General features: G+C 38.6%; 1 protein-coding gene across 1 annotated transcript in view; it reads left to right on the forward strand.

Moving 5' to 3' along the window:
- The window catches only part of LOC131239768 (uncharacterized), a 226,098-nt gene that overhangs the window by 50,989 nt on the left and 157,486 nt on the right, over window positions 1-17,623 (forward strand). The window contains exons 13-17 of the mRNA XM_058237630.1: window positions 989-1,081; window positions 1,259-1,607; window positions 1,699-1,812; window positions 11,636-11,731; window positions 11,925-11,992. Of these exons, the coding sequence (XP_058093613.1) occupies window positions 989-1,081; window positions 1,259-1,607; window positions 1,699-1,812; window positions 11,636-11,731; window positions 11,925-11,992 (720 nt within the window). The remainder of the gene's footprint in view (window positions 1-988; window positions 1,082-1,258; window positions 1,608-1,698; window positions 1,813-11,635; window positions 11,732-11,924; window positions 11,993-17,623) is intronic.

The raw sequence follows: 17,623 nt of genomic DNA on the forward strand, positions 1-17,623 counted from the left end.
GACAAGGTGTTCCGTTGCGGTAATGGTGGGCGTAATGGTGCCCGCCATTATCAATACCGTTACAGGTGGGCCGATAGCCCCTGTAATGGTCATAAATTTTATTGTTCCAAAAAAAATTGAAAAAATATCTATTAAATCCAGAAAATTTTCAATATTTCAAATATGCATTCATTTATAATTTTGAACGTGTTTCTTGTGGTGCAACGGTCCACATTTATATGTTCTACTATCATTAATATATCATATTCAACCATTCAAACAGAAAAAGATTGAAAAAATTGATTTTCCTAATTTTTAAAAATAGGATGAAAATAGTCCGTAAATACAAAAAAATGCCAAATCAATATTTTTGCTCAAGCCTAGTATATATTTTCCCTAGTATTGGTGATATCGGTGATATTATTGCTGATACTAATGATATTATTTGTGATACCAGGGAGACCCGAAAATTTGTGAGAAATTCCTAAAAAATTTAAAAAAAAAAATGAATTTTCATCTTTTTTAGGATTGCTTTTGGGAAATTTGTTCTTTAGGTTTATTTCGATCACACATTTTTGTTTATGTTTTATTACTTACAATATATTTGTACGGTATTTGGATGACATAAACTTATTTTGGTTATAATTGCACTGTTTTTTTTTTTTCCCAATGCACATGGCTTGGGCTCCTATGAAATGGAAATTTATTATGCATAGTCGTTTTTTGCAATATTTTGATTCTTAAATGTGTGAATATGTGTCTTTTGACATCTTCTGAAGTTTCACTAAAAAGTTCTACTTTTTTCTCAATGTTTCTCCAATGTTTCCCTTAGCGTCATTTTTCTGGGTATCGACGATAATATCAGCGATATAGATGCATATTTCTGTATTCCCAGTCTTTGATACATGCAATGATACTGATACTCTGAACACTGCTTCTGAATCAAGCTGGATCATGTTAGGTTCATGTCCTTACCTGTGCACTGAGCTTTCGGAGATTGTCTTTTCAGGTTGCTTGCACATGCAAAGGTTGAAACTGTAAAATCAAAGGAGGCAGCTCAACAAAAGAGTCATATGAAAAGGAGCTGGTGGTCTTTTGGATGGTTTGTAGGAAGCACAGTGCCCTTTTGTTTCTCCAACTTTGGTTATGATTGAAGTGCTGTGTTGTGGTCAATTGTGTATTTCTTGTCTGCTTATTTGCTGCATGCTTCATTGATGATTTCTTCGGCAATCACTGTCCATTTCTTTCGACATACCTATATTTCTTGCACTTTTTTCAGGCGTACTTCTCAAGATCCATTAACCGTGAATGATTCTGAGGAATCACAGTTGGGAGAAGAAAGATTAACTAAAGAAGAATGGCATGCTATCAATAAAATATTGAGTTACCAGCCTGATGAGGAAACGACTTTTCTCTCAGGAAAGGATATGCAAAATATGATACAGTTCTTGGTAAATGTCTCTATCCAGCAGGCTGCTACTAGGATCATCAGTATCAATCAGACAGAGATTCTCTGTGGTAGATTTGAACAGCTTCAAGTCAGCACTAAGTTCTATCATAGGAGCACCCATTGTGATGTGTCATTGAGGTTCTATGGCTTATCTGCTCCTGAAGGATCGCTGGCAGAGGTTTGCTTTTTCGTTATTTGGATGTTTCCGCTTGTGTTGTTTTCTGGATGCTCATTTCCATTATATACATGTTACATGATTTGTATTGCAGAGTGTCAGCAGTGAGACAAAGGTGAATGCGTTAGCTGCTAATTTTGTACACTCACCAATTGGAGATGATGTGGATTGGCGGCTTTCAGCAACAATTGCTCCATGCCATGTCACGGTGCTGTTTGTGCACTCTCTCACCTTTTAATTTGTAGAATATGATTTGTAGAATATGAATCAATCACAAAATAATCTGGATGATAATTGTGGAAACTCTTTGCATCCATGAATGATGTACTCATTCTCTTCATATCCTTCTTATTGCACAACTATGAACCTTTTAGGAGTTTAAATTGTGGAAACTCCTTGCATCCATGAATGATGTACTCATTTGTCTTGTTTTTATCACCAGAAATTTTCAGTCTGTTGATCGAGTGATCTTGCATTCATTCTAATGATGAATTGCATGTGTAAACCTCTGCTTGCTTTTGTTTGTATTCTGTTATTGATGTCTTGCCTATTCCAATAACCTTAACTTGTTTCCGATGTTAATATATTGCTAACTATTATGTATGGAGAATGCACCCACTCTCTCTAGTTGTTAGGTGAGACTTGAGAGAGTTCTGATCTTCATGATATTAGAGGCCAACTTGGGCGTGGGTCCTAAAAGGTGTACATCTAAAAGTTTAACCTGTCTTTGTGTCCATTTTTTTTTTCTCTTCATATCCTTCTTATTGCATAACTATGAACCTCATTGGATTGGTCATAAACTTAACCACACCAAACCAAACCACACAAACCTAAACCTCACCACCTGTAATCCCTCATTCATATGCTATTCAAAATCCTAAATCACTCCAAACCACTAAATGCAGTCATTCATTCCAAAACCCACTTGCAACACTTGAGGTCCTGTCAAACAACCCTAAACCCTTATCACATCACTTCCAAATCCCAATTATTATTATTATTTTTAACTTTAAACCCTAATCCTTTGTCCGCTAATACCCATTAGACCCAATCACTCCCATTCCTAATCAGTCCTTAGGATTTAGTAGTCGCTTATCAGTCCTGTTCCGATTTGCCTGATGTAGGACGCATGCATGTGGATAAACGGTGAAGTGAGATCAATCAACAAATTAAATTAAATAATCAAAATCACAAATCATGCCAAAATCATCAAATATCTTAAGAATCCAACATAAAACTATGAATAGTCTAGGCCACAATCAAGAAACTACGACATGCATGATCATTAAATACTAGAAATTAGGATCTAATGGATGTAAGAACACCCAATTAGCATAAGAACAAGTCTATTTCAAAAGGGAAGGACTATAACTACCTAGGGTTTGCTCAATTAGAATGTAGGTTAACCTAGGGTTTGAGGAATTTGAGGGAAAATGTAAAATTAGGGTTTACATGGTTTAATTGGCTAAGGGATTTTGGGGCATGGGTATTATTTGAGGGGAATTAGGGATTTAATTGGTTGGAGGTTTGGGGTTTTATGTTAATTTGGAAATTAGGATTCTAGAGTTTGGGGATTTTGGAATTTGGGGAAAATAGTAAATTAGGGATATAGGGTTTAGGGTAGGGTTAGGGATGAGGAATCAATGGGTTTTGATGGGGGAATCAAGTGAAAATCAAGGGATTGAGGGGTTGTTTGTACGGTCAGCCTAGGGGCTCACACGTGTGGCTGTACGCAGTGTTCCCATTATTGGCGAATTGTTGATAATATCGCCGATAATTTCGGTGTCACCAGCTTAGCAACACCGAAACCCCCTTTTTTCGTCTCTTCTGATTTTCTAGACAATATCGACGATATTTCGTCGAAAATGATGATTTGAATTTATTGCGATAAAATCGCCTACCTACCTATTCAGAATTGTAGCCAACTACCTCTTCTTGCGAATTAAATCGATAAATATCAGAAGTTTTAACTAGTTATTGATGCAATTATCAACAGACGACTCTTTGCAAAAAAATAAAAAAAATAATCAGGAAAATGAAAAAATTAACAACCTAGATGTTGACAATCCAACTTCGGATCTTACTTGGGGAGTTGATTTCGGCAAATTCATGTTTACAGGAAAGAGTTATTATGGAAGGGTGCTTGCGGCTGCTGAGTTGGGGTTTTGAAAGAGGGCCTTCATTCGAGGGGTTTTTGTTTCAAGCTTTTCTTTTAAGTTCAGTTTAAAATGTGAGTTTCGTACTGTTAATAATAATGGTTCACCACCACCTTACAAAAAAAAAAAAAAAAAACTTCCACTTAACTTTTAAGTTATGTTTTAAAGTGTAAGTTTTCCACCATTAATAAGAACAGTTCACCGCCACTTAGCATAAAAGCTTAACAATCAACTTATCTTTTGAGTTTTGCACCATTTACTTAGAATGTGTCACCACCATTTTACATGAAAATTTTACATTTCAAAGAAAACCTTATAAAAAAAGATACAAAGTAGATGGGATTGAATGGTTGGATAAATGGATGGGATGGATGGATGTTTGAATGGGAAGATGGGATGGATGGATATTTGGATGATTGAATGGGATGGATAGATGGGATGGATGGTTGGATGGGATGGTTGGATAGATAGTTGGATGGATGGTTGGATGGATAGTAAGATGGATGGTTGGATAGAAAGTGGGATGGATGGTTGGATGGATGGAGGAATGGATGGATGGATGGATGATGGGATGGGATGATTGGTTGGTTGATTAGATGGATGGATGATGGGATGGTTTGTTGGTTGATTGGATGGATGGTTGTTTGTATGATTGAATGGGATGGATGGTTGGATGATTGGATGGATGGATAGATGGGATGGATGAATGGATGATTGGATGGATGGATGGATGTTTGGATGATTGGACGGGATGGTTACACGGATGGATAGATGTTTGGATGATTGGATGGGATTGATAGGTGGATGAGATCACTGGATGGTTGGACGAATGGTTGGATGGATTGGATGGATGGATGGATGATGGGAGGGGATGGTTGGATGGGAGGGATGGATGGATGGTTGATTGGATGGGATGGGATGGGATGGATGGATGGATGGAAGGTTGGATGGATGGATGGATAGATGGGATGGATGGATGGGATGGTTGGATGGTTGCATGGATGGATGGTTGGATGGATAGATGGGATGAATGGATGGGATGGTTGGATGGACGGTTGGATGGACAGACAGAAAGGATGGATGCGTATTTGGATGATTGTATGGGATGGTTAGATGGATGGATGGGATGGATGGTTGGATGGATAGATGGGATGGGTGTTTGGATGATTGGATGGGATGGATGGTTGGATGGATAGATGGGATGGGTGTTTGGATGATTGGATGGGATGGATGGATGGATGGTTGGATCATCATGCATGATGCATGTGTGTTGTGTTTATATGCTTATTTATACATTGATGTATAATGTTTGGATGATTATAAATGTTTGTTTGCTTGTCAATTGGTTTAATGAGATTTATTATTAAAGTGATTTCTTACGCTAACGTGTTTTAGGCCCCCATTAAATGGAAACGTATTATGTATGCATTTTTTTTTTTTACAAATTTTTTATTCATAAATATACAAATGTGTATTTAAACATCTCCTGAAGTTTCATTGAAAAATTCCACCATTTTCTCCATGTTTTCTCATGTTTCTCCCACATTTCTTGTTATTGACGATATTATTGGCGATAGCGATATTGTTTCTTTATCCCCAACCGGCGAACTTGTAGCGATACCGACAACTCAAACACTGGCTGTACGATCACATGTGTGGGTTGTTGGCTAAGGTTTTGGGGTCCTCAATGGTTGGGTTCAGTTGGGGTTGAAGTTGGATGATGAAAAGTTGAAAAAAAAGTTGATTTGGATGGGAAGGGAAGAAGAAAGATGAAGTTATGAGAAAATACCTCTTTTGGATAAGAAGGAAGAGAGAATAAAGATGATAGATGGGAAGCCTCACACCTTCGTTGAATGGGGAATGAAATCACACCACACCTAAGCTCTAAATCACATGAAGAAGAGAAAACACGAAGTTCTTTTTTTTTTTCAAAATAATGGCATTAGGGCTTCAACCACCCCCCCTCAAATCGTTTATAGTCTCAGAATAAGACTTTTACAAAAAACCTCTCTTGGGAAAGAATTCTCATAAAAAACTATCTCAAGTAAAACGTAAAATAATCCAAAAATAATAAAATAAATAACAAAACCTACTCGAAACAAATAAATCTAAACTATCCCAAACAATTCGTGGTCGATAGGGTGGTCCACGATCAAGAGTGGTCCAAAGGCCCATCGTGCGTGATCCAACGATCTGATCGATGCGTGCAGTCAATCCAACGGTCCAAACTTCTCAAGAATGCAACCCATGTGCATCTTCCTAGTGTAGGGTCTTTGAAGATGCATCAAATGCATGTGGGGTCTTCAAAACAGTCCACTCTGGCCCACGTAGTGGTCATCCATTCATAGGGAAACTGGTGATGATCTCCTTCCCCTCTGGTAGACCTTGAATGGTACTTAGATGTCTTCATCCGGCTGAGAAAGATATGTCTTTGGCGAAATAAAACTCTGATAACATTCCAGGATGTCGAGGTCAAGTCGTAAATGCTCTGTTTTTGTGATCCACGTGCAATCTAACACCGACCTTTCCTTCCACTTGACCAAGTAATTCTGATTTCTTCCATGTCTAGTGGAAACCGCTTCTCTAAAATATCCTCTATTTCCTCTCTTCTCGCAGGTATGGATGGTACGGGTGGTAAAAGTTGAGAAGAGGTCAGGTAATGGCCATGGTTAGGGATTAGTTCATGGTTTATGTGAGAGTTTGAAAATGGATCGGATGGTGTAGTAGAACCCCTATATCATACTAGATCTTCCACATTGAAGGTAGAACTAATTCCCATGGTAGGTGGAAGGTTTACTACATACGCATTAGGACCAATTTCTTCAGTATTTTTTTTGGTCCTGCACACTTGCAATTTTTATAACGACTCCTTATGGAAATCGTTTGGGCCTTATACGAACCATAACATAAGTCTCCTACTTATAATTTCTGAAATCGACAATGAGAATCAACAAATGCTTTGTACTTTTCATTACTTAAATTAATTCGCTTCTTGATCTCACTATGCAAATCATGAATGTGACGTGCAAATTCATGTGCCGACTCTGAGGGCCTATGGGGCACTGACATGGGTTTGACATCTATAGGGGTCCTAGGCTCATCTTCTTGTCTTTCCAAATCTACTTCCTCCCCGGGACTCATTTGATCGTGAGGAAGGTTTGGTAAAGTCAATGCATGAATGTCCTGTATGGGTGTAAGCTCATCCGATATATCCATTGGGACAACATCATTAGACTCCCCCAATACCGGACTCTCCTCAGGTGGTAGCTCTACACTACCCTTAGGTGTAGCATTAGGTGGCTTCTCTATACTAACCTTAAGTGTGACCTTAATTGCCATGTGGGCAATTAGGTGGTAGCTCCATACACCGTCAAATCAACTTTAGTTTCCTTGTCAGACTCCTTGGCATTTTTTTATAGGGAGAGACTCAAATCGGAATTTCCCCACATATTTAGGATTACTTTTCTTGACGTCCTCCTTTTCTAGGGTGCTTTTGGGTGAGAGAGGCTTCAAGATAATCCTTTTGCCTTCATATATAAATGAACACGTATTCAAGCGGTCGAATGGTGTTGCGTCCCTATCATACAACCAATGCCTACCCAAGATGATGTGGGCTATATCTATAGGCAAAACATCACACCACAGTGTGCCTGTATAGAAACCAAACTGGATCGGAATGGGACAATGCTGAGCAACCAAAATCCTCTAAAATCATCCTTTGCTAGAAGGTGTATTTTTTCTTTATTGGACAATTGTCCTTACATCGTTGATGTCAATTTGTACATGTTGATGATGTCAACGGTGGTTCGCACTAATATGTCTTCAAACTACTCATGTTGAGGGAGGAGATTAGAGCTTAGGGCCTGTTTGATAAAACTTATTGTCAGCACTTAAAACGAAAAATTGAAAATTTTCAGTAATTTTTACAATTCAGATTGTTTGACAAATCTAAAGAATTAAGTACTTAATTTTCATTGTTATTGAAAAAATATGTTTTCTTTTTCTTCCAACTTTCAGCCGTGACTTATATTACCTATCGTTGAATGTAGTAAGTCATTTTGGATTTAAACTTTATACCACTTTAAATGAAAATATCCTTGATAGTTTTTCAAAATTACAATTATACCCTCCTATTATCAAAAGAGTTGTTGCTCGTACATCTTCCTTTTCCTCTTCCTCATCCTCTTCTCTCTCTCTCTCTCTCTCTCTCTCTCTCTCTCTCTCAGTTTACCTTCGTAAAGGCTTTTACACACACACACGCATACATATAAATATAAAACCTTCGTAAAGTCTTTAAGTTGTGGTGAACAAGCACTTTGAACCATTTTTTAAACCGGAATTGGAAATTAGTGGGCTGCCCTCGGGTGGGCCAAACCTTGATCTCCATGGGAAATCCACCCCGACCAGCAGCTACGTCGTCCCAAATTAGCTGTATGGCACAAAAACCGTGGGGGTCCTTGGTTCAATGGGCCACAAATGGTAAATAGTTGGGGTTGAGATGCCCATCCTTGATATTTATGTGGCCCACCACGATGATCATACCAAATCTAATCCAACCATGAGGTGTCCCATTAAAATTTATGCCTAGGGACAAAACATCAGGCCCAACCATTATTTAGGAGGACCACATGAATGGAAATTGTTTCAATGGTGAGTGTTGCCTATACTCTTTTCAATTATGTGGTCCACTAGAATCACGGACGGGCATGAAATTTGGGCCCTAGGCCTAGCATGGGTTGACGCACACGGTGGTCCAGGTGGATTTCACACATACATCAAGGTGGGTCACTGTTTTTTTTTTTTTTTTTTTTTTGTTAAATGCATGGCACATGACATTGTGAGTAGTCTTGATGCATGGTAAGGCTGATGTCCATCGTCAAGGGACAAGGATTGCATACTGATGGTGCTCTATGGGCCTAACCATGATGTATGTGTTTTATCCATGCCGTCCATCCATTTTGGACCATTATTTTAGCGTATGCGCCCAAAAAAGAGGCCGATCCAAATCTCAAGTGGACCACACCACATGCAAAGTGGTGATTGAATGCCCACCATTAAAAAATTCCTAGTGCCAACTTTAATGTTTATTTCTCATCCGGCTTGTTTATTTGGTCACACAGACTTGGATGAAGGGAAAACACACATACCTGCTTGATCTAAAACATTATGGCCCTAGTTTTAAATTGAGGGCGTTCAATTACCATTCTTTCCTATGGTGTGACCCACTTGAGATTTGTATTTGCCTCATTTTTTGGGGCTCATGCCCTAAAATAATTGGCAAAATGGTGGGACGGCGTGGATTTCACACATACATCAAGGTGATCCACCTTTTTAGCATGACATAGGAGTCCTGATGTGGATTGCAATACTGAGGCGGATTTGTCAGTTGTCAAGGGACCACTATTTGCATAATGATGGTGCTTTGTGGCCCTCCCCATAATGTGTGTTTAATCCACGCCATCCATCCATTTTGGATCATTATGTCAGGGCATGAGCCCAAAAAGGTGGCCAATCCAAATCTCAGGTGGACCACACAACAGGAAAAGTGGTGGTTGAATGCCCACCATTAAAAACTTCCTAGGGCCCACTGTAATGTTTATTTGCTGTCCAACTTTTGATTAGGTCACACAAACATGGATGAAGGGAAAATACAAATATCAGGCTGACCCAAAACTTGTGGCCCCCAAGAAGTTTTCGATGGTGGGTGTTTAGTTATCACTGTTTCTTGTGGTGTGGTGCATTTGAGATCTAGATGGCTCCAATTTTAGGAGCATGCCCTAAAATAAGCTAGTGAAACGGTGGGACCCATGGTTTGTTGAGGCTGTTACTCCGATGGGCCCCAACATTGATGCCCCATAATCTTGAAATTGGAGATCTTAACACTCCAATGTTTAGCTCGCGACTCAAAATTGAATGTTGACTATCACTTGCATTGTGTTCTGTAAACAATATACGTAATATCTTCAACCGGGGAGATATTAGGAGCATCCCATATGCATCGTGGGCCCCACTATCAAATCAATTGTCAAGATGGGCTTCACATGTTCAGAATCTTGTGCCTCAGGGACCTATAAATTGAGTGACATTCTCTGGCTGGAATGCACAAGTGGAAAATAATAAAAAATCAATGGATGGGCATATGAATGCCAAATTTGCTGGCATGGCAATAGCAGGTTTGTCTCATACTCTCCAAAAGATATTAATTGAGACAATAGGAGCAAATATGACAATTTGCCAATTTTCTGACATTTGTGGTTTGTGTTTGTCAAACAAGTATTTGTGAAAAAAAGTGCTTGTTTTCAAATAATAGGACTTTCTTCAGACAAATTACTAAACATATTTTCAATACTTAAAGAAGCACTAAAATTCAGTACTTTAAGATTTCCGCACTTAATTTAATTTTGAGACCTCATTTTTGAGTTTACCACCTTAGTGTGTATTCCTTCTATTAACACTTTCTTATTAGTATAGAGAGGGAAGCTAGTTTGGTAGTCCACATGACTATATAAGAATTACATATGAAAAAGGGTAAAATATTCTGCATGATGACACATCACGCTAAACCATGACATCGTTTTTAGCTTGTCACTTTCCTAGTCATCATGGGATGGGTCATCTTCAACATGCTCTTCTAATCGGGTGATATACCCAAGTTCCTAGTCATCGTGGGGTGGGTCATCTACAATATGCTCTTTCTCGTTACCGGTAATATTCCCAAGTTTCTTCCAGCCTCCAGTGAGCATTTTAACAGACTGAGAATAGTACAAGTAATTTTTCCAATCAAGTATGTCAGTGGTAATCATCAGCCCGTCATAATCATTTTGATCTTTTCCCATAGAGATGAATTTTGTGGTCAACACTAGAGCTCCCTTTGATCATATTACAGTCTCTGACATCGTGAGAACAACAAGCCTCAATCCATTGGTGCTTCCACAGCTCCACTCTCATTTTCTGATCTTGATGATGAATAAGGCTCGAATATGGGCTGAAAGATTCAAACTTTAGGAGGATAGCCTTGTCTAGCTGAAATCTGGCTAATGTCAGGGAGATGACTGAGTTGCAACTTTGGTGTGGAGGTGAAGATGATGGCCTGATGATGATGGTGGCTGCGGCGTGATGATGGTAGCAGCATGGATATCTTTGATAACGATTGTGGGCTTATGGGGGTTTTTGGGTGATGGCATGAGGGCGTCATGGAGATAATTGACATGGTGGTGTGATGATGTTACCAACATTCCGACTCTTTTGCCTGTTCAAATACATGGTAACCGTTTGTAAAAAGAGGAGAAAGCAAGGAAGTGAATGAAATTCATTGCTTGATTAGAATGGGTAGATCACAGGGTTATTTGTAGACTTCTCAAGTCTATCCAGGAAATCTTTAGATCATCTTGGAGGTTTTTAGAAATCTATGAAGTCTACAAGATTGCGTTTCATGATCTAGAATATCGAGATTCTAGTAACTCCCTATTACAAGATTACAATCCATAACTATCTGGAGGATTTCTGGAATATCAAGGGGATTCTAGAATTCTATGAAATAAAAAAAAACTCCAACTACTATGTTCTTTACAGTAGGTACTAGGTAATGTTGTGTGGTTATGATGATAAGAGTGAATTCCAAATTGAGTTTATTCCAGATGCAGTCCTCACTGTTTTGTTCTTTGCACATAATTGTATCTTCATTGTTGATGCCTTCTTTTAATTGATTTTCTCTGTTCTGTATGTTGCTATTGTTTTCTGTTCAAGATATGTTTATGGTGAAAGGAACATTTAATTTGCTCTTACCCCTTTAGTGATTTACTGTTTGTCATTTTTATGAAGCCATCTTTAGATTTTCTCTCCTTCTAACCATTTTCTTATTGGGCAATGTTGTAGGTCTTGATGGAAAGTTATGATCGGTTTTTGGAGTTTGTGAAAAGGAGTAATGCTGTTAGCCCTACTGTTGCTTTGGAGACTGCAACAGCTTTACAGGTCAATGCTGTGAATGCAGTTTAAATTATGGTTTTCATTTACTGATCAGAAAAAAAGAGTCATGGTTTTCAATATAGAGCATCTGGACTGGATCTCTACTGCTGCTAATGAATTGACACAAATTTTAATGCGGTTTTAGTTTCCATTGAAAAACTGTTAATATTTTCTGTTGATGAATGCTTTCAACAAGCAGATGAAGATAGAAAAGGTGACACGTAGAGCTCAAGAGCAATTTCAAATGGTGTTGGAAGAACAAAGAAGGTTCACCCAGTGGACATTTTTATCCTTCTTTTGTCAATTAAACATTTTTTTTTTCCTGCTTTGTTCATTAAAAGTATGAATATTACAAATGTAGTAAAACTTGCATTCTTTATATATATACAAGCTCAATCCTATTGGCTACAGAAGAGGACACCTTTCCGGGCTAAGACAATGTACCTAAAAATTCTGACCACAGGTTTTAAAGCATTTTTTTTTTTTTTTGAGGGAGCATGTGAATTTGCTTATCAGTTCAACAAGATATGATATGTTTAGAGTAATGGTGTGTTGCTCAAGTCCCTATGAGCCTTTATGCATTGATATATGTTCAACTAGTTCACCCATGAAATGTTTTATGGTTTCATCCTTGAAACCTTTAGGGCCTGTTTGATTTTTCAGCTCAATTGTAATTACCACGTAAATAGGTAGTAATTATTTACCTAGGTAATTAGCGCATCTTTCCCATGTGACAACTTACTCTTTTAATACTTAAATCAAGAATTTTATGAAATCAATGTGGGGTCCATCGTGATGTATGTGACCTATCCACACTACTCATTTGTTATGTCATTTGAATTTAGGGCATGAGCAAAAAAAATGAGGCAGATCCAAAACTCAAGTGGACCACACCAAAGGAAACATTGGGAATTGAACGCCTACCATTAAAAACTTCTTAGGGCCCTTAAAAGTTGTGGATCAAGCTGATATTTGTGTTTTCCCCTTATTCATGTCTATGTGACCCTATGAACCGGGTAGATGATTAAAAAAACCTCAATGTGGGCCCAGTGAAGGAAAGAACTTTCAACGATGGATGAATTAAGATCACTGTTTCCTTTCATGTGGGCCATTTGAGCATTGGATCTGCCTCATTTTTCGGCTCATACCCTAAAATGTTCAAAAAAAAATAAAATAGATGGACGGTGTGGATATATCAGATACATTACGGAGGGGTCCACATATTTAAGTCAACACTTTTGTATCGATTTTCGAGGTGGAATTGCTCTCACATTTTTAAATTAGGTGAAAAAGTAATAATTACTTATTTACCGGAATTTAAATGTATCATGAAAAATCAAACACGCCCTTGATGATTTTTTTTTTTTTCAACAGTTCAACTTGAAAGATTATTTTATTTATTTTTTATTTTTTTTAAACTATTGATACATAAATTTCTAACTAGACTAATTCTGATTTGACAAATGGGGAGTCCACATGGTGGATCCAACATGTGAAATGACATGTCTTTAGATGTTTAAGAGATTTTAGGATTAAGGCATGGGCTTTTGTTGAATTTAGGGTATGACATCATCATTGGACGCACTGGGATTCTTACGATTGAAATGTCCTATAAAAGGGTTTCAAAGATTGGGGTGTTTAGGTATTTTAGAATTTTATTGTCATATAAGCCTATTGTATATAGGGCTGTTCACAAGTCGATTCAGCTCGAAAAACTCGCTCGACTCGGCTCGAGTTAGCTCGGATTAACTTGGCTTGAATGGCCGATTCGGGCCGAGTCAAGCTAATTTTTGAAAGGTCGAGTTGAGTTCGAGCCGAGTTCGAACATGGGGCATTTCAACTTGACTTGACTCGAACTCGACTCGACTCAAAGCTCGAACTCGAGCTCGACTTGGCTCGATTAATAAGTATATTAATAAATATTATATATATATAAGTTTAAAAAAAAAAAAAAAAAACAGCAACCTGACCCAACCTTAGCCTCCCTTTTTTTTATCGAGTCTTGGATTTTCCGGCATGTGGGTCAGATTCCTTGTCTTTGCTTTTTGCAGTTGAGTGGTCTGAAATGTGTACTTTTTGAGCTGAAAGTCAAAAGGCTCTTTGATTCGGCTGCATTTTCTTTTGAAAAAAAAGAGAATGTGAATCTACTCTGCCTACTTTCGGGCCACTGGAATGTAGATCCCGCGATTTGCATTCCCTTGTTTTTGAGTCCTGAAACTCAAATATGCTTTAGTATTTTCTAACAATGCATAAGAAAATCAACATCTTGTTCAGCATTTTTCAACCATTCATACAAAACCCATATCAGGCTTTGCATTTTTCAGCCATTTATTCAATAACCATCTCAATCTCTGCCTTTTTCAACCATTCATGAAGAACCCATCGCACCCTAAGCATTTTTCACATACATTTGCGAAATGCCCTGTTTTTCTCTATTTTTATATAGAACATACAAAATCCACAATATGCATTTTCAAATCATTCGTACAAAGCTCGACTCGAGGGAACAAGCTTGAGCTTGACTCGAGTTAAACTCGACTCGACTCGAACCACTAGCTCGACTCAAACTCGACTCGACAGCTTTGGCAAACAAGCCAAGCTTCAATGTTGAGCTCGAGGCCGAGCTCGAGCTCGAGCTCAAGTATAGCATGGACAAGCCTTGCCGAGCTTGGCCCACCTCGACTCGACTCGACTCGATGCCCACCTCTGATTGTATAGGATTTTATGAAGTGTTTGAGGGTTTTTAATGGTGTACGGTTGGGTATTTATATTATTATATACACATGCGGCTATGAAATAGGAGTCAAAATAGGCAGTAAACGAGTAGTTCATTTAAAACGGGAATTAGAAAAAAAAGGTCTACGTATAGTATGTGAGACTTTTAAGGCATGCTTTTGGTTGCACTGGTTCTACATGTCATTACTGGCCAGTTAGATTAGAATTGATTCTATCTTTAATTGAGATGGTTGGTGTAATCCTAGCTGTCAAATCCCCATCGCTGGGTAGTTATGAGGAATTAAAATGGGTCTATCTTTAGAATCAATAGCATGTTGAAGGGTTGTTATTCTTTGTTCACCGTTATCATCGTCGTTGTTGTTATCATTATCATCATCATCATAATCTTCTCCCAATTATTTGGGGTTGTGTGTCTCTGCGCGCGCGTGTGGGCCATAACTAATGTTATGACCCTTGAATTGAGTGGAATGGCATAATGGGATTTGTGTACTCGATCCCTATTTGTTGGGATGAGGCTTAGATGATGATAAGGATGATATTTGTGTGTACTATATCTATGTATGTATTATAGAGATTGCTAGTGTATTGTGTATGTGGTTAGTAGTGGCCCTTTTAGTGTAAGTGCATGTGCACACTTTCCTCTTCTCCTGCGGTGTGCTATATGCTCTATTCTTATAAAATATTGTGTTAGGGCAAGCAAGCCTAACACAACATTTTTCCCAAACTCTCCTCATTCTTCTCCTTCTCTCTCAATCTTCTCCTCTTTTCTTCACATTATTATCATCAAATCATTCTCTACTTGGTATCAGAGCATAGATCTAGGCATTCCGCATCTAACAGATTGAGAGGCGACATGTCACCTTGCTGACGTCAGCGTTGTACGGACATATGGACTCCGTTTGAGCTAAAAGTTTACTGGTTTGATAGATTTTTTTGGACCTCCTTTCATGGTATTTTGGGCGAAATAGAGAAATTTGAAAATTGGGCCCATCTTCCATTTTTCTTCGATCTACCTCAAATCGGTAAGCTTTTATTTTGTTTCTTTGCTCAAGATAGACTGAAATCTTCCTCCCAAGCTACCCATGGAGGGTTTTTTTACTTAAGATCAATGTTTGAGAGGTTTTTAAACTCAAACGGACGTGCGACTGGGCCGTTTTTCACTCGATTGGGCAGTTTTTGATTGAGTTTCATGTTATTTTGGACGATTGCTATTTGTTTGAGGTTTATCTCTTATTATCTTGAAGGATTGAGTGAGATAGGGTTGTTTGAATCAATCCTTCTTGGCGTAGGGCCTCTCTTGGCATAGGTTTATATCTCGGACTCTCTTATGGCTTTTTTTTTTTTTTCTCTTTTCTCCTTTTTTTTTTTTTGAGAAGTGACTCTCTTATGGCTGGCAAAGGGCCCTCATTTCTTGGCATAGGGTCTCTTGAATCTAACCCCTTACAGATTACCTTCACAAAGTTGAATGGTGACAACTATCTTTAATGGGCACAATCTGTAAAAGTGTTCTTAGGAGCCTGTGAGAAGTTGTCGTATATTTTGGATGATCCCCCAAACTCTACAAATGTTACCTACAAGTCTTGGACAAAGGAGAATTATCAAGTTATTGCATGGTTGTTGAATAGTATGGATTCCTCGATTAGCCACTCAGTGATGTTTTTATCCTTAGCTAAAGGCATTTGGGATACACTTCATGATATGTTCTCGGAATCTCAGAATTTTTCACTGGTATTCTAGCTTATTTAAGAAATTGGTCGGTTTCAACAAAACTCCAGATCATTAAAAGATTACTATTCGATGCTTCGGGGTATGTGGGATGAGTTGGATATGTATTAACCTCTTCCTTCCAGTAAAGAGGATTATGAATGTGCCCATAAGCAGTGGGATGATACTTGTATCATGCAGTTCCTAACCAGGTTGAATTCCAATTATCTTCATGTTCGAGATCAGGTTGTTATGCAGGATCCTCTTTCCCCATATTGATGAGAGTCTATGCCATGTGTTAGTGTGCTACTGTATCTACTCTTCCTTCTCATTCATTTGTGCCACCCGAACGTTCGGCACATCTTGTTGGCGATCAGTCCTATCTTTGGCCTTCGGGTACCATCCTTGAGTTCAGGGCGCATTTCTGGTTTTGGTGGTCGTGGTGGATGTGGACGAAGACGTGATGGTTCCCTCATTTGTTCACATTGTGGTGGAATTAATCACACCGTTGATTATTGCTGGCAGATACATGGTTGTCCTACGTATATCGCTGCTTCTGTTGCATCCACAGTTCCTCTTGAGACAGTCTTCCACCCCGACAACTGAGCAGTCTACTTCAGGGGAGTCTCTTATCATTTCTCGGGCTGCATATGATGCTCTTATGGGGCTTCACATTCGTGATATTCCTGAGCCATCTCACGCAGCTTCGGCCTAGTCAGGTACTGCTCTTCTTGTGTTATGCTCTCCTCAATCTCAGTATGTCACAGTCGCAAATGGAACCCAAACTCCCATATTTGGGATTGGTTCCATTCCTCTTTCTTCTTCCTTGTCTTTGTCCTCAGTTTTGCATGTGCCTCGTTTTCCATTAAACTTATTGTCTGTTAGCTCTCTTACTAAATCATTAAATTGCTTCATTACCTTCTTCTCTTCTTATTGTTTTTTTCAGGACCTACAGACGAAGAGAGTGATTGGTGGGGGGCATGAGCGAGGAGGCGTTTATCTTCTCAATGATACACCTGTTGCCGCTTTTAGTACCCTTTTTCTGGATCGAGAGTTCATGACTTGGTGGCACTGTCGCTTAGGACACCCATCAATAGCTAGATTGAAAATTTTGTTTAACTCCTTATCCGTCACTAAACCGTTATGCTGTGATATTTGTGAATTGTCTAAACATCATCGTGCTACGTTTCCTCCTAGCTCTTCTGGGAGGAAATCTTAACCTTTTGTTCTAGTTCACTCGGATGTCTGGGGACCAACTTCGGTTACCTCCACTTTTGGATTTAAATATTTTGTTACATTTATTGATAATTATTCACACACGACTTGGATTTATCTTTTGAAATCTAAAAGTGAAGTGTTTGATGCGTTTAAAGTGTTTTATCATGAAGTGTGCCCTCAATTTCAATGTTCCATCAAAACCCTCCATTCTGATAATGGGGGGAATACATGTCTACCGCC

This window comes from Magnolia sinica, chromosome 3 (genome assembly GCF_029962835.1).
Source record: "Magnolia sinica isolate HGM2019 chromosome 3, MsV1, whole genome shotgun sequence".
NCBI classification, from domain to species: Eukaryota; Viridiplantae; Streptophyta; class Magnoliopsida; order Magnoliales; family Magnoliaceae; genus Magnolia; species Magnolia sinica.